Consider the following 22,532-nt stretch of genomic DNA (forward strand, 5'->3'; position numbering starts at 1 on the left):
GCTGGATTGTGGAGTAATTGGATCTGTATTTTATTTCATTTTATTTTTAAAACATTTTTTTGCACATCTACATATGAAATGATTTTAGAACATTTTTAATAACTGAACAAAGATTAAGATCATTACTCTGAAACCACTCTTACCCAGTACATGGCTTCATACTCAATACAGTGTCAATAAGCCCTGTACAGCAGTGTTTCCCAACCAGGGGTACGTGTACCACTAGGGGTACGTGAGCACACCTCAAGGGGTACGCGGAAAAATGTAATAATAACAAATATGTTGAGTGTAGTCACATTGGGATAGAGGAACAGAGCCTGAAAAAGTTGCTAAGGGGGTATGCAGGACAAAAAAGGTTGGGAAGCACTGCTCTACAGTATGAACCATGCCCAGTAGTGTCAATAAGCCCTACACAGTATGTGTGCATTTCACTGGTGTCAGTGGAAAGAGGCACATGGCAAGCCTGAGGCCAGAGGCCGCAAGCAACAGGAAAGGAGAGGAGGAACTAGTTTGAAATGAACACACGGAGATTGCTCTGATCACTGACAGGAGATATCTAATAATGTGCACTTTTGTTAATGCTGCTCAATTGAAATTGAAGGCAGACTTGGATGAAATGCAACACTCTACAAAAATGACCTTAAAAGTTGATATTACATCATGATATTAACAGATGTGCATTTCATCTGCAGGCATTGAAAATGCAATGCAACACTGCTATACACACCATTCTGATGTAGATGTATACCAACTATGAAAAATGATGCTTGTGATGCTGATCTGAATTAGCTTGTGTGCACCACAACTTACTAGGTGCTTTTCAAGTTTTTCCATATTTTAATACATTTCATATCATGCAACCAAGCACTTTTCCTTCTTTGTTATCCTTGATCCATTTTTGTTAGATTTCACTGGCTACACTGACAACAGACTGTGCAGACATATTGCTGGTGCAGTACATTTCACATACGATGGAGCATTTGAGGAGTGGAAAAAGATGTGCTCACACCATCGCCTGTTACTTGTTCTTCAACGTTCTTAACTAGGAACCCCACTGAAAATAGATGAGAAGAGGTAAAGGACGGCACTCTCCAGGTTTTTTCTTGTTAACTCGCCCACGAATGTCCCATGCTGAAGAAGGCGCTTAAGGCCAAAATGTTTCGTGGGCGAATAGCCTAAATGAGACATAACCTAGAGAGTGCTGTCTTCTATTCCTTCAATATAATGGTTCAGGTTCAATCCCTGAAGATACCAGTAATGCGGTTGCACAGGCAACTCACCTCAAGGGTTGAACAGAAACACTCATTCAATCACTGACACATTTGATTTGATTACTTTTCCATCTGACGGTGTCGTGGTGTTCACTTACTAGCATACGCAAGGACTATCCATCATTAATGGGAATAATCGGTTCTACACCTGTTTGAATACCGTACATGCTCGATCCATCCTACCGAAGAGCAAAATGAAAAGTCTCGAAAATGCATTTAGCAGGGTGAGCATTTATCAAAAATGTCCCTACAAAGAAATGCAACGGTGATGGGAGGAAATGTGATGTATTCAACACCAGATTGTTTTAAAGTGATTTATTATTATATATTTGACCAAGTATAATAGATACTTTAATGTGAGTAATACATTTCACTTCAAGCATCATACAGAGGACCTGACAAAGTGAAATGTAATGTTCTGATTAAATTTTCAATATTACTGACTGACAGATGAGTTTGGGAAACTTGAAAAACTCGAGCTATTTCTTGTGCCGATTCAATACTGAAAATTCAGCGGAGGTGGAATGTCTGTACTCTTTAGAGTATTTGAAAGATTTTACACCCGAAGATGACAAACATTATGCTGTACCTGTGTTTCAACAAAACCCATGATTGGGTTTAATCAGATCAGATCAAATCCACAGTGGGATTACATAATCCAGAGTACAGGAGGATATCAAGAGGTTGCCAGTTCAGTTGTTATGCATCAAGGTGTTTCGTAAGTCTGCGGACTTTCTCCTTCTTGTTCCTGTTTCCGTGTTTCTTCCAGGGCTTGCCGGCTGGCTGTGCTGTGTCAGCGTTCCCCTGCCCCTGGGGGCCGCTGCCAGGCTTGTAGCCCATCACCATCTGAACCCCCCGCGTCAGCGCTCGCACATTCTCCTGATCGAAACAAATAAAATGAAAATCAAAACACAGCCTGGTTATGATAAGTGTAAACACTTGGATGACTATAGCTTCTGACCGTAAAGAGCTTGAAAGAAATGTATTTATCAGCTTGTCGCCAGCGTTTGTTGCCAGCAAGTTAATTGTGTAAATTATTCATTTATTTATATATATTTATTTATTTATTATATGAATCACCCCATATGTTATCCATTTTTAATATGTCCTTTTCAAAAATATATAATAAAAAGATTACCAAGAAAATAAAGCCTGATTATAGATCCCTGTTCCCTAGCAACCATGAGCTGTCTCCAAGACACTTTCAGGGCACCCCAGGCAACAGCTTTGAGGTTGGTTCGCTCTGGTTTATGAAATAAAACAGCCCCTGGGCACTGAAGTCATTTTTCAGGGCAGTGTTGATACAGTCAGGCTGACATGGTTGCTTTAATCAGGCGGACATGATGGTCGTGTAAAACACTATTTGACAAGTGTTACTGGCGCCATCTGGTGGCCAGCTGCTGACACTTGTTGACCACATTGTATGCATTTGTGTGTTTTATTGTTGATGTCTGTATCTGTACGTTTTAGTTTAAATCTCACATTGGACTTCTTTCTTAGAGGAGCATTTATTCTCTTAAGTCATACCTGATGGAAGAACTGTTTGTCCACTGTATTTTCTATCCGTTTGACTTTAGACCGCTTATTAGTGTTGGTGCCATCTGCCTGGTCAAGGGGCCTCTCCTGGAAGAGGGCGTGCTGGGGCTGGAAGTCTTTAGGGTTGATATGGGCGGGAGGGTGGCAGTACAGAAGCTTCCCCTGAGGAGGCAACATTACATTACATTACATTACATTTGGCAGACGATTTCATCCAAAGTGACTTACAAACAAGGACATAACCCATAGCATACAACACTTGAAAATACAAGTGCACAGGAAATTTACAAAAAAATAAGTGCATATGCCAAGTTTTCATATCAGGGTATTACGATTACGATTATATTGGCCAGGACAGCCCTTACTTGTAGAGAAGGAAAGTAGATTTCAGCTAAATGTAACACTAGCCTGCACATTCACCATATCAAGTCAAGGTCTGAATTAGTAAGACAAGGTTTAAGATGTTTAAAACATTGGCACCTGCTCCTTATGCCCAAGTCTGGGGTGCATTTCTCAAAACCACAGTTGCTTACTACATTAGCTACTTTGTTGTTTTCAATGCATTTTCCCATTGGCAACTACCTAAGTTGCTAACAGGCTAACAACTTGTTACCCCTGTATTGGTTTTAAAGGGCGTGTCTGCACAGCAGAGAAATGAAGAGCTGAACTTACACTGACGTAATCCTTCAGGACGTAGCGGGATGAGCGAGGCTGGTCAGGTTGCCCATGTGCCGTCATGAAACCCCTCATGCCTACCCAGGAAAACATGGACATTTAAATATATACTGTATATATATATATATGACAATATTACCGGGTGCACATGTCTACTACAGTATTACACTTTAAGTGCACAGCAAAGAGTGTACAACCCCCTTTTGAAAAGTATTTTTTTTTCAATATTTCAGCACACAAGTTATTTCCAAAACGTGCATAGAGTAATGAAACATCTGTTGAGCTTACAACAGAAAAGTAAGGTCACATAACTTAAGTGACTTTCCATTTTTTGTGAAATCAAGAGTGAGCACACCTCAATGTTAAAATTCCATAGAGAGGATCATGATCCGCTTCAGTAAGTCATGGTACTTGCTCACATGCATGTTTGTTTTGGTGAAATCCACCTTCCCAGTGTTGATAGCCTTCATGGAGCCCAAAACCATGTCAGTCCCACTACCATGCTTCATTGTAAGCATCAGACACTTTTCTTTGTACTACTCATTTGGTTACCACCACACATGCTTGACACCATCTAAAACAAATCTGTTTATTCTGCTTCCTCTGCAGAGCTGCAATGGTTTTTGTCCTCCACTGATAGAAGTGTGTAGTGTAATACTATGTGTTGTAAACTTCACCACAATACTCACATCCGTAAGCTGAGAGGAACTCCTCGGCTGTGGGGGGTCGGTCAGGGTCCTCATCCTCTCGGGGCCGAATGATGTTTATGCCATAGGTGCCCTCCAATACTGCCCGAGGAATAGTCTGACACACGTCTGCCTGTTAAGGTTTGTTTGTTTGTTTACATTTATGGCCAAATATGCAACTGTGGCTATTTCATGGCCAGTACAGGTAATAGAATTCGCCTCAAATTAAAAATCTACAATGATATAAATAATTGAATAAATAGATTAAATAAGTTTGGTCACATCAATACATTTTAAAAAGTTCAAAACCTTTAAAGGTGGGACCTTATTAAAAATACCAAAAATAGTGTCTTCTTTAAAAAACTGTTGTCTTTTCCTTCTGATAGCAGGGCAAGTTAGAATATGCTTAATTGATAAGAGATGTCCACAAAAATCACAGAGGGGAGGTTTACTTCCAGTTTGCAAAAAAGCATGAGTGAGTCTAGAGTGGCCAATTCTACACCTTGTGTAGACGACTTGATCATGTCTGCATGAGAATGATTGAGTAATCAGCTGTTTCACAGAATTGCATATATCATGCAGCTTATTTCCAGCACAATCATCCCATTCAGCTTGCCATTTATCCATTATGTAGGAAGAAAGTACAGGCTTGATGTCAGAGACAGGTATTTCGCATTCAGATATCTCTTCATCCAGGGCTCCTTTAGCAGCATTATCTGCTTTTTCATTGCCAGTCAGGCCCACATGACCAGGGACCCAACAAAAAATAATGTCCAGGTTGAGTTTGGTTAGGTGATCCACTTTCTCAAGTATTCTGGTAATCAGAGGGTGGTCAGTTTTTAAAAATTCTAGTGCCTGAAGACATGACCTAGAGTCTGTGCAAATCAAGGATTGTTGTTGATTGTGATGTTCAATGTATTCAAGGCTTAAGAGCAGGGCTTGGGCTTCAGCTGTAAAAATAGAGCACATGTTTGGGAGGCGTATTCCACACTGGTAAGAAGAGACTACCATTGCTGAGGACACACTAGTATCAGTCTTAGAGCCATCAGTATAAATTGGAGTATGGAAAGGGAAGCGCTGTCTTACATCAAGGAAGCAACTTTGGTACTGGTTTGGATGCGTGTTTGATTTTTTCTTGTGGCTCAGGTCCTGTACAATTACAGGTTTTTTCAAGGTCCAAGGGGGAATAGTACAGAAGTGGGTAGATGTTAGTCCATCAAGATCAAAATTCAAATCCTCAAAAAAAGGTTTCTGCCTGTTAAGGACCTTACACCCTAAAAAAACCTCAAGTTACTATGTCCCTTTCAATATCTAATCTCCTTGTGCTTTCAATATCCTCTCCTTGTGCTTGTGGCCTCTTCATGCGAGGCAAAAATAGAAGTTGTATAAAATATCTTGCAAAAACCGAATTCAAAAGTAATTTTCTCATTTGCAATTGGAATGTTGAATGGGTATAAGTCCTGCAAAAGTTGTGGTGCTTTGGTTGACAGTGGGGAAATGTTATGGTTTTCTCCACAGAGGACAGAGGACATCAGGGCTCATGTTCTCCACACATAGTGTTAATGTAACCTGTATTCAGTCAGAAAGGCAATAGTTTTATCTGAAAGTAATAATGAGAACAATGGAAAAATACATGCTTTGGTTTGTCCAAAGGCAAATCGAACTTATTTTGCCCCCTGGAGCCTTTGTAAGACCCTTGTAAAGAAAGACAATGAAAGGTGCACTACACAACAAAATATTCAAATTCCGTACACCTATTGAAAATGTCACCAAGCTAAGTGACTATTACGAAGTACTCTTACTGTATTTGACTAAACACTATCAGCAGTATCTGAGCTCTGTGCTGAGGGATTAAAAGGATATTAGAGAAATGGCGGGCACGTGGTCTCGCATCTGATCGATGGGTAGGATGCCACTGCAGATCATCTCCGCCTTAGTGGAGACGAATGAGGGCATGACCAGCCCGGGGCAGTCACACAGGCACAGGCCGGCCTCCACAAACAGAGTCTAGAGATGAAAGATACTGTTAAAACGTGCTACGAGAAGTTCAGTACAGTTGCTCAGAATTGCACCCTTTTGGATTATAATATGCAAATTCACATCACAGGAGTTTGTGCAGGGTTAAGAGTTCAGTTTTGTAAAGTACAGCAGTTTTCTGGAACATGACCTCAGATTAACATTCAGACACTACAATCACTGACATGTTTTCGCACAAGGTATTACAATAGTAATACAGTAGTAATCGCCATGCCATAATTCCCAGAAAGGACTTTGAATAATCATGATGAGACACTGTACCTGAAAGTGCTTAGTGTGACCGGGGGTTGCAGAAACGGAGACCTTCTTATTTCTGAAGATGGTGTTGATGGTGGAACTTTTCCCCACGTTAGGATAACCAACCTGTGGAACAGTTACAGTAGGGTAAGGTTCAAGGAAAGGCTTCATGTAGCTATGGCTGAATGTTAAGGCTGTAACGATATTGCATCGAACCGAGGGATCGCGGTACGCACACCCACGGACCCCTATCGCGAACCTTCCTCGCAGAATCGCGATGCGCCCTTTTAAAGTTGTTACCCCTCAGTCTAGAAAACAGCAGGATACAGGCAAATGCTTGCCTATGCACTTAATGCAAGTATATGCGCTCAAAGACTATTAGAAATGGGGCGCACATGAGCGAGTAACACTTCCATTCACCCCTCTCTCCTGTAAAATGTTCCGTCCAACCAGCAGCACGTGCATTGGTTGTTATTCATTGCCTGAGCAACCTCCGCGACCGCGAGACAAAAAACTTGGGCAAACGTCGGAAGGTAAAGCACAGAAATGAACAGCAGACCAAGAAGGCTTTATCAAACGTGTGAAGATGTTTTTGATACATGCATGCGCCGATGTATGTTGAGTGGAGATAGACGTTGGGCGGAGAGAGAGAAAGAATGCGAGAGAGCGAGATGCTCCGCCTGCCCAAATTTGAAAGAGCTTTGAAAGAGCTCTATACGCTCATAAGAGTGTCTGAAGTCGGGCGAACGTTGAGGTCAATGTGGATATTAGGCAGCATTATATCCTCCCCACATTGAAAGCCTGCCTAGCGAAAACATGCTCCATTTCAAAATGTCAAATCACAAAACCAAACAAAAGACAACGTTCGTGTTGCATACTGAGAACATACTGTAGGCCTAACTGAGGTTCATTTCGAGTTTTGTTTGTATAAGCGCGTGCGCGCTGCTGCACGATCAAAACAGTTACAAAAATATTAAACATCAAAATTAAGTGTTGCATTTCTGTAAGTAACTTAATACAACATGTTTCCTGACGAAATATTACCAGTGTTGTTTTCAGTTAATGTTTGGATATTAATTGGATAATGTTTGACAATGTGAGACAGTTGTTATAGGCTACCTATACTGGAACCCTGACCCCTTTCTCTCCATCTCTGTCTCTCACACATGGTCAGCATCTCAGCATGATATGATCTAAGCCTATTTGTAATAAGCCTATTTTTCCTTGGTGAACTAATATCCCTTATTTCTCTGTGTTGTGCTTTGATGTCAACACCTGGGGAACAGGTTGCAGTGGTAGGCCTATATCTGCAACATCATTTAGTAGACCTAAAAAAATAATGTAGGCAGGTAAATGCAAAAAGAAAGCATAGGCCTATATATAAATATAGCCCATAATTTATTTTCTTCTTATTTTTTTCCCTTAAAAAATAATAAAATCGTGGGGCATATCGAACCGTGGGTCATATATCGTGATACAAACCGAATCGTGGGTTGGGTGTATCGTTACAGCCTTACTGAATGTGCATGCCTGCACAGCGGGCTGAGCACATAGACTCTACCGTGTGTTACAGTAAGAGAGCAGAGTTTCTTTACCATCAAGAAGACGTACTGTAAACTTCACTTGACAACTACCTTTGACAGGTGAACATGTGTAACCCCGAGTCAGACTTTAGAGATAGGGTGTCCCAGAGTAGCTATGGTTAGTATTTAGGGTGTCCCAAAGTAAACTATGGTTAGTAGCTAGGGTGTTGCAAGTAGCTATGGTGTTAAGACTCACCAATCCCACGGTGATCTGACCCTCTTTACAGGAGGGTCCTCCAGAGTGGGCCGACTTGAACATGGCCAACAGCTCGTCTTTACGCAGCAGCCGGCTGGAGTTGCGGAATTTGAGCTCTTTCTGCCCTCGTTTACGTTCCAGCTTATCCTTTTCTTCGTCTTCTTCGTCGTCGTCTTCGTCATCTGCATCCTCTTCCTCTGAGCAGGTGTTCCAGTCCTCTTCCTCTGCACTGTCGTCTGATGCCAAGTCACCTTGTTCTTCTGATTCAGATGCCTCTTCATCATCCTCTTTCTCTGCTTCTTTTCTTTTCTGGCCAGAGCGACTTTCTGGCTTCTCTTCCTCTTTCTTCTCTGCTGTCTGTGTCTCTTTCTTCTCTGGTATCTGTGTTTCTTCCTCATCTTCTGAAGCAGTCTTATCCTCGTCTTCCTCCAGCTGTTCTCCCTTAACATGAGGACATTAAGAGTGAGACCATTTAGCACAAAAAACAGCATCTCAGTACAGTATGTAATTTAAATTAGGCTCTCCTCAAATAACGTTCGCTATCATTTGTCTAATAATGTCACGGACCCATGCAATTTATTGGAAGATTGCCCATAGCAATTGTGTCAATATTGCACCTTGTGCATGTATATCCTAGCCTGGTACAAGCCATGTTGCTTTGCACAATTTTTTTCTCATCTTCTAGAGCAAAAATGGGGCCTGAGCTAGGAAGCCGAAGAGTGTGGAGGGGTGGAAAGGCGATGATACTTGACAACCGCACGCTTGTGACCCCTTGTGTACCCTGAAGCAAGCGTATTCCAGTCCTGAGCGGATACTTCCACAAAGTGATTAAGCTATTTCAAGGTATTAGTTATACTTCCTGCAGCAAGGTGGGGTTATGTGCCTTGCTCAAAGGCACTTCGGCGAAAAGGTAAGGAGACCACACGCACTCTTGTTTCCGGTTTGGGTGATATTCCAACCCTTGATGCCCCATCAGCCCCATGTTTTCTTATGCCTGCTTACCTTTTCCTCTGCGTCCAGCCTTTGCGCCTCTGCTAGGGCTGACCAGAACACCGCTCTGATGCCCTCCTTCTGGAAGTAGCATGCCCACACACGTCTCTGCTCACGTGTCAACAGGTCAGCTTTATTCAACAGCAGCATGTTCACCTTGTGCTCAGACACTTCCTTCACGTAGGTTTCCTGATTGATACACAACAGAAAACAGGGAGGAGTTACACTTTGTGTTCAGGCTCTGGTGTATGTAACAGCTAATGTCACTTACTTGCAAAGTACCATAGGGCTCAGGTTAGATATGAAGAGCTCTTTTCCAAAACGCTATATACACCATTTTTGACTTTTTGCATTTTAATATTGGAATTGACTGTTAAGAAGTCCTATAATCAATGTGTGAATTCTTGCCATTGAAATGTTTTGAGAACATACTTTAAAACCTCTATAAAAATGCATTTTGCAATGCATTTCAATGGAATGCCCAATACAAAAATGTCAATTTCCCAACATTCTATAAAATGGATATATCTCATTTTGGAAAAGAGCTCTTCATATGTAGGCCTACACTCTACAGTAAATACATACAATTTTGCAGGCAATTCTTATTCAGACATACTGCATATTCACAGCTTAGCAAACACAAAAGATGAAACCACTCACAAGGTCTGGGCAACGGAACAACGATGGATTCCTGGCGTCCACAATCTGAACCACAACATCGCTGAAAAGGAGACATTGGGCCATCACTGTATGCATTTGGTATTGCGCCAAATTATACAGCTGTAGAAGTTAAGTAGAAGAAGTTTTTTAAGAAATAAAGTGAAGCGTCTAACCTTCTTTCTATGACTCTCCACAGCTGCCTCCAGAAGTCCAGATTTCTCTCAAATGGTGTGAGAATAAACTTCTGTTCCTCCTCCAGCCTTGCAAAATACAGACCAAACAAAATAGATTGTACACTTACTGACACAGGTGGGTCTGTCTCACGAGAGAAATGTCTATTACAGGAAGATAACTTACTGTGCCAATTCTCGCCTCCACAGCAAAAAACTGTCTCGTTCGTTCTGTTGCAAAACCTCAGAACTTGTGTTTTCATCCCAGTGTGGCCTAGCAGACAGACACAGACAGACAGACAGACAGGGTGGGGGTGGGAAAAAACATTAATGGAAAAGTGCAGAACAGGTGACAAGATGATACTTCAAATTCTCCAAATAGGACGTGTTGAGTTTATGCTGTCCATCACATCCACGCGCTAACGCGTACCTCCTAGGAATGCGGAGACACTGTTGATTTTCTTCATGTAGTTTCTTGATGCGCGATGTCTCCTCGGCAGTCAGGAGGCCAGTCCTTGATTCCACTGGTACGAACTTGATGTTTAGCTTTTCTGCAATAAGCAACAAGTAATGTCATCAACAAATGCATGTCAGACCACGGACTCCCGTTTCAAAAAGTAAGTACACATTCATTACCTGCAACAAATTCTGTCCCTGCCAGTTCAGCAGTAGCCAAGAAGTCATCCATGGAACTCTGCTCTGTCACTGACTGTAAGTTCAGGCGGCCCCAGTCATAGCCGTCATTCAGCTCAGTGGTGTGGAGCTAAACATTGCAGGCACACGAATATGTTGCATTCTATTACAATGAAAGGGTTAGCAAATTCCTGTATTGTATACAAAGTGTCAGAAGTGTAAAGTATCTGCTGGTGACATGCTAACTAGCGAGGCCGCTGTCTACATTACATTACATACCCATGTATCGTTCCTTCTGTATCCACGTCCAGCCTGAAGTCTCTCCTTTATTAAAGCTCTCCCAAGTCCAGCACCTCCCGTCCCAGACTTCTTCTTCCCCATTGTGATTAAGTCCTCAGTACATTAAAATATAACTGAAATTATGGCATGAGCTTTAAAAGTCACCCATGTGTTGTTGAGTTGTTGTGGCGTGGGAAGGAAGTAAGGCAGAACAAACCATTGCATAAGACTATTTTTTTTGCTTTGTACACAATACAATACCTTTACGCAGAGTACACAAATATATTTCACATAACTATTTTAAATCAATGAATTTTCGTTTAATATAAAAATGAAATGAAATGAAATAAAATAAAGAGAGTCGATCTTGTCGATCTCGGCCTATGTGGTACGTTCCATTGCAGTGCTACGTTAAAATCCCTCCTCCTACACACAAACCGTGACTGTCATTCGTTCCGATCAAATAAACACTGCTCAAAAAATAAATTAAGGAAAAAAAGAAAACTCTAACTCTCATATATCAATAACAAAATGCTAAATTTGAAAAATATTAACTATCTACATAGTTTAATTTGTTGAGAAAAAAATCTCATAACATGATAAATGTAAAATTTTAAATTAAATCTTTTGCAATGCACCACTCAAAATCTCAGAATAAAGGCTGATTATTAAAATTCCGTGGACAACTCAAAATGAGGCTCCGACAACACATGGACAAGGTCCTGATGATATAGTCTCCTGATATAGTCATCAGTCAAGTTTTGGGCAGTCATGGGTAAGCGATAGGGCATCAGACTTGTAGCTCAAAGGTTGCCGGTTTGACTCCTGACCCGCCAGGTTGGTGAGGGGAGTAATTAACCAGTGCTCTCTTCCATCCTCCTCCATGACTGAGGTACCCTGAGCATGGTACCGCCCGGCTGCACTTTGCCATTGGGGGCTGCCCCCTTGCACGGGTGAGGCATAAACTGCAATTTTGTTGTGTGCAGTGTGCAGTTAACACTTGTGTGCTGCGGAGTGCTGTGTCACAATGACAACGGGAGTTGGAGTTTCCCAGGTGGGCTTTCACTTTCACTTTCAGTCAGTCTGTGGTGCAACATGCCGTTGATGTATGGAATGAAACTTGATGTCCCAGTTACGCTCAATTGTATTCAGGTCTTGATAGGCCAACCAATATAGCAAGAAATCCTTCATCACTCAGAAACTGCTGACACACTTCAGCCACATGCATTCAGCCATGCATTACAAGGAACCCAGGGCCCAACAGTCTTCTGAGCATCTCATACAATTATCCAATTTCAGTTTTTTTTTTTTTTTTAAACCCTCTGGATGCCATAAGGCCCTGAACTGGAAAAAAGCACACTTAAAAAAGTTTTGTTCCCTCAGCTATTACTGCACTGAACAAACTTGTGTTACTATCCAGGGGTGAATTTCTCAAAACCAAAGTTGCTTACTACATTAGCTACTTTGCTGTTTTCAATGCATTTCCCCATTGTCAACTACCGAAGTTGCTAACAGGCTAACAACTTCTCTTTTGAGAAACTCACCCCAGCCTTGTCATTTTGTGTTAGTAGGCCTATGTGCTCAGTGTAACTGAGGTGATCCTGTGATGTCAATGCTCCAGCTCGGGCATGGGAGGCACAGGACAATACCGCTAAGCTAAGGGCCAGACAGATAGTACAGCACTACCGATACTGTATGAGGCTTCGGGAGGGAGGCTTACTTACGTTCTGCTGAACTCTGCTAGTCGGCATCCATTACACTCACCTCCCCCCCCCAAAACTCACTCCCATCCTGGGTCTATGGCACCAGCACCGGTGTAACGGAGATCATCTGCAAAGACAGAGGACGCCACTAGAGTAGAATAGAATAGAATAACATAGAATAACATAGAATAATAGTATGATGGTATTATAATATTATAATGTAGTATTATTACAATAGTATGGTATAATAATAATAGTTTTATAAATTAACTACTATACAACTATATTACTATATTATAACACTTGTTCCAGATCCACTTGAGGCACACAGACAGACACAAAACAATAACCAGACTTGAGATTTGAGCGGCAAGCATTAGATTGTGAGGTGACATTGACATTGACAGCGCAGATATTAACATTTTCTCCACATGTCAGTTCAGGTCACCATTGAATTCAAACCAACAGTGTCAGTACACAGACAAAGGAAAAATATAAGAGCTAATATGAGATGCTGTCTGGAGAGAATTTGGCTAATTTGCCAATCTTAAGTCAAAGTCAAAGCCAAGACAAAGTCTATTTATAACACACTGTAAAAAAAAAGCATCAAAGGCAGCTGACCGAAGTGCTGACAAGTAGGCCTAAATGAGACTTGAGCGCACCATGAAGCACACAGACAATACAGTATGCCTTGAGGGCAACCATAAAACACAAAGGTAAACAAAAACAATGCAGTTAAGGACATAAATCACGAGAGGGGGGCATTAAAATGAGATATAAATAAACTAATAAACTAAAATGATTTAAAAGGCCCAGATGGTTAACGTGGACAAAACGTAAGATTTGACATAACTGAAAGCCTGGGCATATAAATGAGTTTTTCGACCAGTTTTAGAAATAGCCAAGGCGGGCGGATGTGAATAGGAAGCGCATTCCACAGTTTGGGGAGAATGACTGCAAAGGTCCTCTACTTTTTAGTCTCGAGGGGGGCGTCACTAGAGGGAGTGTGAATTTGTAAAAGATCACATAGGTAAGAGTGTACCAGCTTGTGTAGGGAATTAAAAACAAATTAAATAGTCTTGAAATGTATCCTGTGGAGTATGTATCCTGCTGTGGGAACCCTATAGCCCTGTCTCTTGGTGTACAGCCCTTTCTCCTATTATGTCCTCAACACTCTGGATTCTGTAGACAGCCTATCTCCTCGCCACAGTTTGCATCCGATGTGTCATCTTGGGTGAGCAGTGCTACCACACAATCAGTCTTGCTTTGTAACTGGACAAGCTGATTGAAGAGAGGTGTGACAGGGTTGGGTGTGATCACCCTGAAGTTGCACTGTGTTGTTTTAGTGTCACCTTGCTTTATTAACCTTTTTTGGAGCAGTGTAAATCAATCACAAGTCAAGCACATATTTTTTTGGTTTGCCAAAGACAACTTGAGGGTGTTGAATAATACACTCTGACTACATATTCACTGCAGAAAATATGAAAGGAACAATTTCAGTATGAATGTTCAAGGTACTTGAGTCACAGAGGAGGATGGGGGAGAGAACTGGTCCTCCTCCATGACTAAGGTACCCAGAGCATGGTAACATCCACATTGCTCCCTTGGGGGACGATTTTGGTCCTGCCCCTTTGCACGGATGAGGTATAAATGCAATTTTGCTGTGTGCAGTGAGCAATGCTGTGTAGAGTTGTAACAATGACAATGGGAGATTCCCAGGTGGTCTTTTGAAATAGGACCTACATAGTTTGTGATTTTAATGCATTGCCATATAAATATGGGTAAGATATAATAGGCCTACTTAAGCAATATATTTCCCAAACCCTGCTTGCTACCACGTTCAGTTTGCAATGAAATGCTTACTGTTGTTAAGTCAGGTTTAATTATCATCTCACACAGAAACGTTTAGTTTGCTCCATAGGTGGCGACATTGAACAGTAAATTCCCATAGACCGTGCTTGAGAAATATGCTCTTTGCCATACAGACAACCAACACCATATCAGTCGGACCACACACTCTTGTCTACCCAAACCTATCCTCTGACCTATGTCGTATAGAGCAAATACGCAAATGATCTCGTTCATCCTTGTAGAACATGTAGGCCTAATTAAATATTAGTTTTGTGGGTTCTGGACAGTCATGTATTTACGCAGGGAATTGTTGATTCATGAGTGGATGTTTACGTAGATCCCCTTAAAAAGTTGTGTTGTTGTTGTTGTTGTTGTTCTGTTTTTTATTACATTGGCGTTTTCACTATTGATCTCTTATAAGCTTAAAAACTGGCCACTTCTTGCACAGCCAGAAAGCCTAGGCGCAAAAGAAATGGGCCGACAGTCTAACTGGAGCATAGTACACCACATGGTGCATTCCAAACGTACCATTGCGCGCACCCCTTTGCGCAATGGTTCCGTCCGATATATATTAAAGTCAGACATCCTCTGGCGATGTACAATCACTTTGGGTACTACGCTCCTGAACCATGGGGATAGACGCAGAACACGGATACACGGGAACGTTATAAGAAAAGTGATTATAACTCTTCCAGTTAGTTTACTCGAATAGCCCAAGCTCGTAAATGACAAGTACGTCTTTTAGCAGTTCTACATTAGTTTTAGATTATACTGTTCTGAATGCAAACCAATCAGATAATGCTGCCTTGGAAGAAGAACAAGTTCGATCTGATCGAGGACGATAAGCAGTCGAAGCAGAAGGGCTATGCAGTGAGTTTGAACTACTCCGCACTGACCTCCTTCGCCAAGTCCTGCCCGGAGAGTGCATTGAACAGGGTAGGAAGCATGTTCAAGTCGAAAAGGAAAAAGGTGAAGATAACCAGCGAGGACCCCACTTACACGGTCCTCTATCTGGGAAATGCTACGACCATCCAGTCCAAAGGAGAGGGCTGCACGGACGTGGCCGTGAGCAAGATCTGGGGTAAGAGCGAGATGGGCAAGAATGGCACCAAAATGAAACTGACCATCAGCTCGCAGGGCATCCGGATGGTACACGTAGATGACAAGGCGAGGCGACCTGGACACTTGTATTTATTGCATCGAATCACCTACTGTGTTGCCGACCCCCGGCTACCCAAGATCTTTGCGTGGATATACAGGCATGAGATGAAGCACAAAGCTGTGATGCTGAGGTGTCACGCCGTGCTGGTGTCCAAACCCGAAAAGGCAAAGGCCATGGCACTGCTCCTGTACCAGACCTCATCCACGGCCCTCGCAGAATTCAAAAGACTTAAACGAAGGGACGATGCCAGGCATCAGCAACAACAGCTGATAGGCGAGCAAACTATTCCACTTGTGCCCCTGCGAAAGCTTCTGAATGGACAGTGTTACTACAAGCCTCCCGTGGAGCGCAGCAGGAGCGCACCCAAACTTGGGTCGATAACGGAGGACTTGATCGGGGAGGAAGAGGAGGAGAAGTCCATGCACTTTGAGTGCGAGGATATACTGGATTCAGACACTTGCAATGGAAAACAGGAGCTGTCCCAGATCATCAACGACCTGGGAGAGATGAGTATCGGAAACGATGTGCAGACTCTAAAATCGGACTTGCGGGTTACCCGTTTGCTGTCGGGCGAGAGCACGGGGAGCGAGTCGTCAATAGAAAGCAACCAAGAAGCAATCACGCTCACCAATGGCTTCAACGAAGGGAAAATGCTGGAGATTGGTTGAGGGGAAACTGCTCTTGGCCAAAATGGACTGCTACATTTGATTTCCTGTGATCTCATGTTCATTCGACACTGTGCTGTTTGAAGGAGCCGTGTATGCCTGTAGTATTGTGCCTCCTCGTCCATCTGACTTGAAAGGATTTGAGTTTTGTTTAGGAGTTGTGTGGAATGTGGACATGAACAGAAACCCAACACAATTACCTTTTTTATTGTTGTTTTGTGAATGAGGCTTTCCTATCACCACACATAATTTATGCTGGCCCCCATATGAATCAGAGATGTCAATATTTTGAACTAAAGCTGTGTAGAATTGGACAAGGACAACAGGAAAAAGTGCTACACCAAAAGTGACGTGTTATGACTGACAGTTTGTCAGATTACGACCGTGCCACTTTTCATTTTCATTTGTAAAATCAATTCCAACACTATGTCCTTAAAATCCTGACAATGATGAACACTAAGGTGCTTAGGCACCAAGCTTATCCTCTCAGCCAGACCACGGTTTAAGAGGTGTTCACGTGAGCCTGTTTACCTAACATGTTTTCCTGGGGAAATGCTATGTTGAAGAAAAGAAAGAAAAAATCTGTCCTGATTGGTGTTAGTGCGTTAAAACACTACTCTCAGAAGCAAGACATGTAGGCTAATCTCCTGACAGGACGTTCCATTTTTGTTTCTTTTTCTGAATTATTTTTGCACTGTTGTGGAATTCAACTGAGTATTATGTATTCACTATTTTGTACATAGTGTGTTCTTTAAATGTTCTCATAAACATACATGCCATTATCTTTGCTGTGCAAAAGAATAAAAACAAAGATGTATGAAGATGTACATAGTAAACAAAATATAGGCTATTCATCATTTTTTTAAAGAAAGGCAATGGTTTGTTTCTTTGAACTTCAGAAAAAACCTACCTACCAATAAAAAACCCAAGGAAATATACATTTTTGGAGTGTGGTTGTCATTGGATGTTTGGATGTTGTGATGTCGTGGAAAACAAATGTAGAGCAATCACAGTACAGAACACAGTGCAGAACAGTGTGTGACTATTGATCGCCTCGCACACAGCACACAGTGAAAACAGGGATGCCCAGTGACATTTTATCTCAGAGTTCCATACTGAACTGACTTTCCAAGTTTGACTATGTGAACACGGCTGGTAGTGTTTATCACGAAATGTTTTCAATCCATTTTCACCCGATACAGATGAGGACCTGAGTAAGGCAAGGCAAGTTTATTTGTATAGCGCATTTCATACACAGGTGCAACTCAATGTGCTTCACAAAATTAACAAATGCAAAAAGAAAGGAAACAGGGAAGAAAGAAGGAAATAAATTAGAGTCAAAGAACATTTAAAACATTAAGATAAAACATGAGGTAAAATGATAATAATAATAATAAAATAAATAAAAAAATAAAATAAACATAAAAATAAAAAATAAGAATTTAAGAAAGGGGAAAGCATCTGAGAACAGCTTTGTCTTGAGTCCAGATTTAAAGCTATCAATAGTGGGTGCATTTTTTTTACGTCATCTGGAAGCTGGTTCCAAAGCTTTGAAGCATAGAAGCAAAAGGCTGCCTCTCCACACTTTGTTTTGACTTTTGGAATCACCAGCAAATTCTTCTCCGTTGACCTTAGTGACCTGGTTGGTGCATACAGCTGAAACATATTCAGTAGATATGTGGGTCCCATTCCATTTAATGATTTCAACACAAGTATTGCCTTAAAATCTATTCTGTAGCTTACTGGGAGCCAATGCAGCGATCTTAAAATTGGAGTAATGTGGTCGAACTTCCTTGTTTTTGAAAGAACCCTTGCTGCTGCATTTTGTACAAGTTGAAGCTGTTTGATGGTCTTTTTGGGGAGGCCTGTAAAAAGACGGTTACATATGAGTAACATAAGGCACAGTCTCCTGATCGCTCTAAGCCCCTTTGTGTCTTATCATTGTTTCAAATTAGGTTTTGTTTAGTCACCCTCTTTGGGTTTAGACAGAAGAAAGTTGACAGTATGGTCTGTGCATGAATATCCACATTAGTTTGCTGATGTGGGACTTTCAGGTTTACACATTAATTTGTTTTATGTGATGTATTGTGATTGGCTATATTGTTTTATGAACTTTCATCACAAAATGATACGAAACTGGCATCTAGACATACAGGAATGTCTGACCTTACCGTCTGCAGTCCTTTATTCTTGAAAAGCATCGCAAATGAAATGCTGAGCATTCCAGGGTATTGGACAGGGATTATGCTTTCAATCATTTTTATAACAGGCAACCGTGTTGGCCAGTCCTGGGTCGCCATGGGGGTTAATCCTACTTAAAACAGCACTCATGCGTATATGCAGAAGCAGCATCTCTCTCTCTCTCTCTCTCTCTCTCTCTCTCTCTCTCTCTCTCTCTCTCTCTCTCTCTCTCTCTCTCTCTCTCTCTCTCTCAGAATAAAATCATGAAGCAGCAAATATAGATTGAGGCAGAGGCTGTAGGGAGTGATCCACTGAGCTTTAATGCACTGGGAGTGAGATGTCGGCAGGGAATTGGATTGACTCTGACTGAAAGCAACTAATAATCAACATTTGACGTGCCACGTGCTACGTGTTGCATTGCAAAGGCATGTGGATCTGTGTGTGTGTGTGTGTGTGTGTGTGTGTGTGTGTGTGTGTGTGTGTGTGTGTGTGTGTGTGTGTGTGTGTGTGTGTGTGTGTGTGTGTGTGTGTGTGTGTGTGTGTGTGTGTGTGTGTCTGTGTCTGTGTGTCTGTGTGTCTGTGTCTGAGAGAAAGAGAGTGACTAGCCCATGTATCAACAATCAGTTGTGGCTCTCAGTAAGACAATCAGCGAAGTCCTTCAAGTTGATACCCATGGTACGGTTGATAGTGCACAGCAGTCTACTCTACAGTATTTGTACGGGAGCTGAACAATGATATCACATCACATCTCTCCAGTGCCCAGGTCTCTTGCAGAGCATCTGAGCTTGATACATCCAGTACAGTACAGTGCCATGCTATAGTGCACAGCAGTGTTCTACTGTACTGTACAGTACATACTATACAGTATGTGTGAGAAACAATGATACCATGAAAAATGAAAAAAGGTCGCACCATGCGAGCACACTGAGGAAGGCAGAGCGCCGAATCGCGTCTGTGTAATAAAGAAACCTATGCATGGTGCGACCTTTTTTCATTTTGGTCAGCACCCTTAACCCTTTAACGCATAACATGGGTCTAAATAGACCCGGCTGAGTTTAAAATTTCTATATCTTTGTAAGAATACAATTTTCTTACTCAGCACTCCATGAATTCCTCAATTCACTTGTTTTTGTCCCTTAGATGAATTAATTCATTTTTATGCATCATAACTTTTTGCGTGAAAACACTTTTTTGGTTACTACCCCTTTAACGCATAACATGGGTCTAAATAGACCCGCATTCATTTCCTATGTAATTTCATCACAAGCTTAATGTCTCTTAGCCATATTGAAAAAGGATTTTGATTCTTTTACTAAAAGTCCAACTTTTTATCATTTATGGAGTATTAACTCCCAACATCAATACTTATTTTAAATTCTTGATGGTTATTCTTTGATATAGAAGTCATTTTATATAACTATATGATATTTAGACACATGGGTCTAAATAGACCCGCATTCATTTTCTATGTAATTTCATCACAAGCTTAATGTCTCTTAGCCATATTGAGAAAGGATTTTGATTCTTTTACTAGAAATCCAACTTTTTGTCATTTATGGAGTATTAACTCCCAACATTAATACTTAATTCAAATACTTTATGGTTATTCTTTGAAATAGACATCTTTTTATACAATTATATGATATTTACACACATGGGTCAAAAATGATCCGCATTCATTTTTTATATACAGAATTATTAGGCAAACATGTTTTTTGACCATATTGTCTTTTTTATGCTTATTTTCCAACAGGAATCTATATGAACTTGAAAACCGGATTTAAGCATTCCAGGCCATGCATATTTGTATAATAATATGGGGCTGTGGTCGAAGGTTACCAACACCTTATATCAGGTGTTCATAATTATTAGGCAACTTTGTTATCTTCTTGGAAAATGGGCCACAAAATTGATCTAACAAACTCTGAAAAGTTGATTAACAATTTTGAAGTCTTCTAGAGGGATGTGGCTGTCGTGAAATTGGCTAGACGTTGGTCACTTTACCACAGAATTATGAAATGCATCATTACAAAGTCATCAGTCTCGTAAGAAATGTCACAGCCAAAAATTGAGAAGAATTTAAGGTGGAGCTACAAAAAAGTATTACCCTGCAGTCCTATAATATTACACAACAGAAACCTACACCAAGTGTCCAGAAGAACAGGGCATTGAGCACTCAGAGATATGGCCAAGGTAAGAAGGGATGACACTAGACAAGTTAATTAAGTCAAGACTGGGTCAAAAATACCTGGGGACAGAGTTTTCAAAGTTAGGCCTATATGGACTTGGGAAAGTGACTCTTGACAGACAGGGTGGATGAGCCCATGGCTGGATCATTGAGAGGAAGACATTTGCATCTTTTGAAGACCATGGTATTTATGCTGTACTTTGCTGGCATTTGAGTGGAACTCAGGAACTCATGTAAGTGTGCACATTGCTGATCTAGCCATAGACTCATCTACCTGGTCCATTAACAGTCACCTTCACTAGTTCATAAAACCATTGAAAAAAAAAACTGTCTAAAGACATTTCTTGACCCAGTCTTGACTTAAGTTTCTTGTTGAGTGGTCTTCAGGTTTCAGCCTGTTTTACCTTGGCCATGTCTCTGAGTGCTGAATACAATGTTCTTGTGGACACTCAATGTAGGTTTCAGTTCTGGAATATAACAGCACTGCAGGTAATACTTTTGTGGTAGTTTCATCTTCAATTCTTCTAAATCTGGTAGTGACTTTGTGAGCTCATGTCATGTGACACTGATGGCTTTGTAACAGTGCTTTAGACGGATGGGACCAATATTTCAAGACAGCCACACCCCTCTGGAAGACATCAAAATTGTTTATAGTATTTTTGGAGTTTGTTAGATGTCTTTTGTGGCATATTTTCCCATAGGAAAGCAAAGTTGCCTAATAATTATGCACATGAATTATGCCCTGATATAGGCTATTGGGCTCCTCCGATCACACCGTCTCTTATTACACAAATATGCATGACTTGGAATGCTTAGATCCAATAGGTCAGCAGTGGTCAACAGTGGTAAAAAAACAGTTCATCTGTTCTTGACTGGAATCCTTTTAAATATATTTTAGTTCCTAACGTGAAACACTTCAGACTTAGGCTATGTCTGCAATAATGGGGGAAATTATTTGTGTGTTTATTTATATAACATACAAAAAATAACACCCATTTTGTGCATTAAAAACAGCCTAAATCACAACTTTTAATCCATTAGCTATTGAAATACATTAATTGTGGAAGTTATTATAGTGAAAGATTAAGACTTCCATAAGAAATGAATGCGGGCCATTTTCGATCCACGTCTAGAAATTAGTTATTTAATTACAAATTCATCTTTATTTGTAAAATAAAAATATGAGAACATTTTAAAAAATACTTTTTTAAAATTAAGGACCACCTATGTAATTACTTTTAGAAGAATTATGGGATAAAATGTATTGGTTTTAGAAGTTGTGTGAGAGAATACATGATTAATGCTCAGAAATACATTGGAAATGAATGCGGGTCTATTTAGACCCATGTTATGCGTTAGTGTGAGTCCAATGGCTTATGCATTAAAGGGTTAAAAGGAAGAAAAAAACTGTTGGGAGACGCCTGCTCCAACCCTTATAAACAATGATACCGTATCATATCTCTCCAGCACCCAGGTCTCGTGCGGAGCTGCTGTGCTGAGCTCCATACATCCAGTACAATACACTGCCGTCATGTGCATGAATGTCTGAGTGCAGTGGTTGATACATACCCAATACTACACTGCCATCAAATGCAGTGGTTGATACACGGCTCAGTGAAGTTTCAGCAGTAGCACTCGTCAGGGCAGTACAGCCAATGCCACCATTGTATGGATTTTTTTTGGTTTTGCTTTTGTTTTTAGTGGACTATCAAACAAGCATTTTCATTGCAACATATCAAACACCAATTACTAATAGGACCACATTACGAATATGGGCATTTGAGGCCATTGCACCACCTGTCATCTAAGCCCAAAAAATGTTCTTACTA

The 22,532-nt window shown here is 41.0% G+C and overlaps 2 protein-coding genes across 2 annotated transcripts; one reads left to right on the forward strand and one right to left on the reverse strand.

Moving 5' to 3' along the window:
- Positions 1-1,571: 1,571 nt before the first annotated feature.
- On the reverse strand, positions 1,572-11,166 carry lsg1 (large 60S subunit nuclear export GTPase 1). The gene is made up of 14 exons (XM_063200875.1): positions 10,954-11,166; positions 10,678-10,804; positions 10,472-10,592; positions 10,229-10,315; positions 10,045-10,131; positions 9,872-9,932; positions 9,224-9,400; positions 8,222-8,662; positions 6,467-6,568; positions 6,032-6,175; positions 4,172-4,295; positions 3,480-3,559; positions 2,799-2,969; positions 1,572-2,150 (listed from the first exon to the last, which is right to left on the reverse strand). Exons 1-14 carry the CDS (start codon positions 11,053-11,055, stop codon positions 1,971-1,973), a joined length of 2,004 nt encoding a protein of 667 aa, XP_063056945.1. The 5' UTR covers positions 11,056-11,166; the 3' UTR covers positions 1,572-1,970.
- A 3,961-nt stretch (positions 11,167-15,127) lies between these two features.
- fam43a (family with sequence similarity 43 member A) lies at positions 15,128-17,266 on the forward strand. The gene has a single exon (XM_063200102.1). It carries the CDS (start codon positions 15,288-15,290, stop codon positions 16,335-16,337), a length of 1,050 nt encoding a protein of 349 aa, XP_063056172.1. The 5' UTR covers positions 15,128-15,287; the 3' UTR covers positions 16,338-17,266.
- The last annotated feature ends 5,266 nt before the right edge of the window (positions 17,267-22,532 follow it).

The sequence above is a fragment of the Engraulis encrasicolus genome, chromosome 6 (assembly GCF_034702125.1).
Source record: "Engraulis encrasicolus isolate BLACKSEA-1 chromosome 6, IST_EnEncr_1.0, whole genome shotgun sequence".
Lineage (NCBI taxonomy): Eukaryota > Metazoa > Chordata > Actinopteri > Clupeiformes > Engraulidae > Engraulis > Engraulis encrasicolus.

Bases quoted from the DNA above. Each gene is read 5' to 3' on its own strand.
- lsg1 (XM_063200875.1), bottom strand. From the start codon at position 11,055: ATGGGGAAGAAGAAGTCTGGGACGGGAGGTGCTGGACTTGGGAGAGCT. The intron at 10,805-10,953 runs GTATGTAATGTA...TGCAATGTTTAG, and splicing joins ACAGAAGGAACGATACATGG to CTCCACACCACTGAGCTGAA. The intron at 9,401-9,871 runs GTGAGTGGTTTC...TGTATCAATCAG, and splicing joins TGTTCCGTTGCCCAGACCTT to GAAACCTACGTGAAGGAAGT.
- fam43a (XM_063200102.1), top strand. From the start codon at position 15,288: ATGCAAACCAATCAGATAATGCTGCCTTGGAAGAAGAACAAGTTCGAT.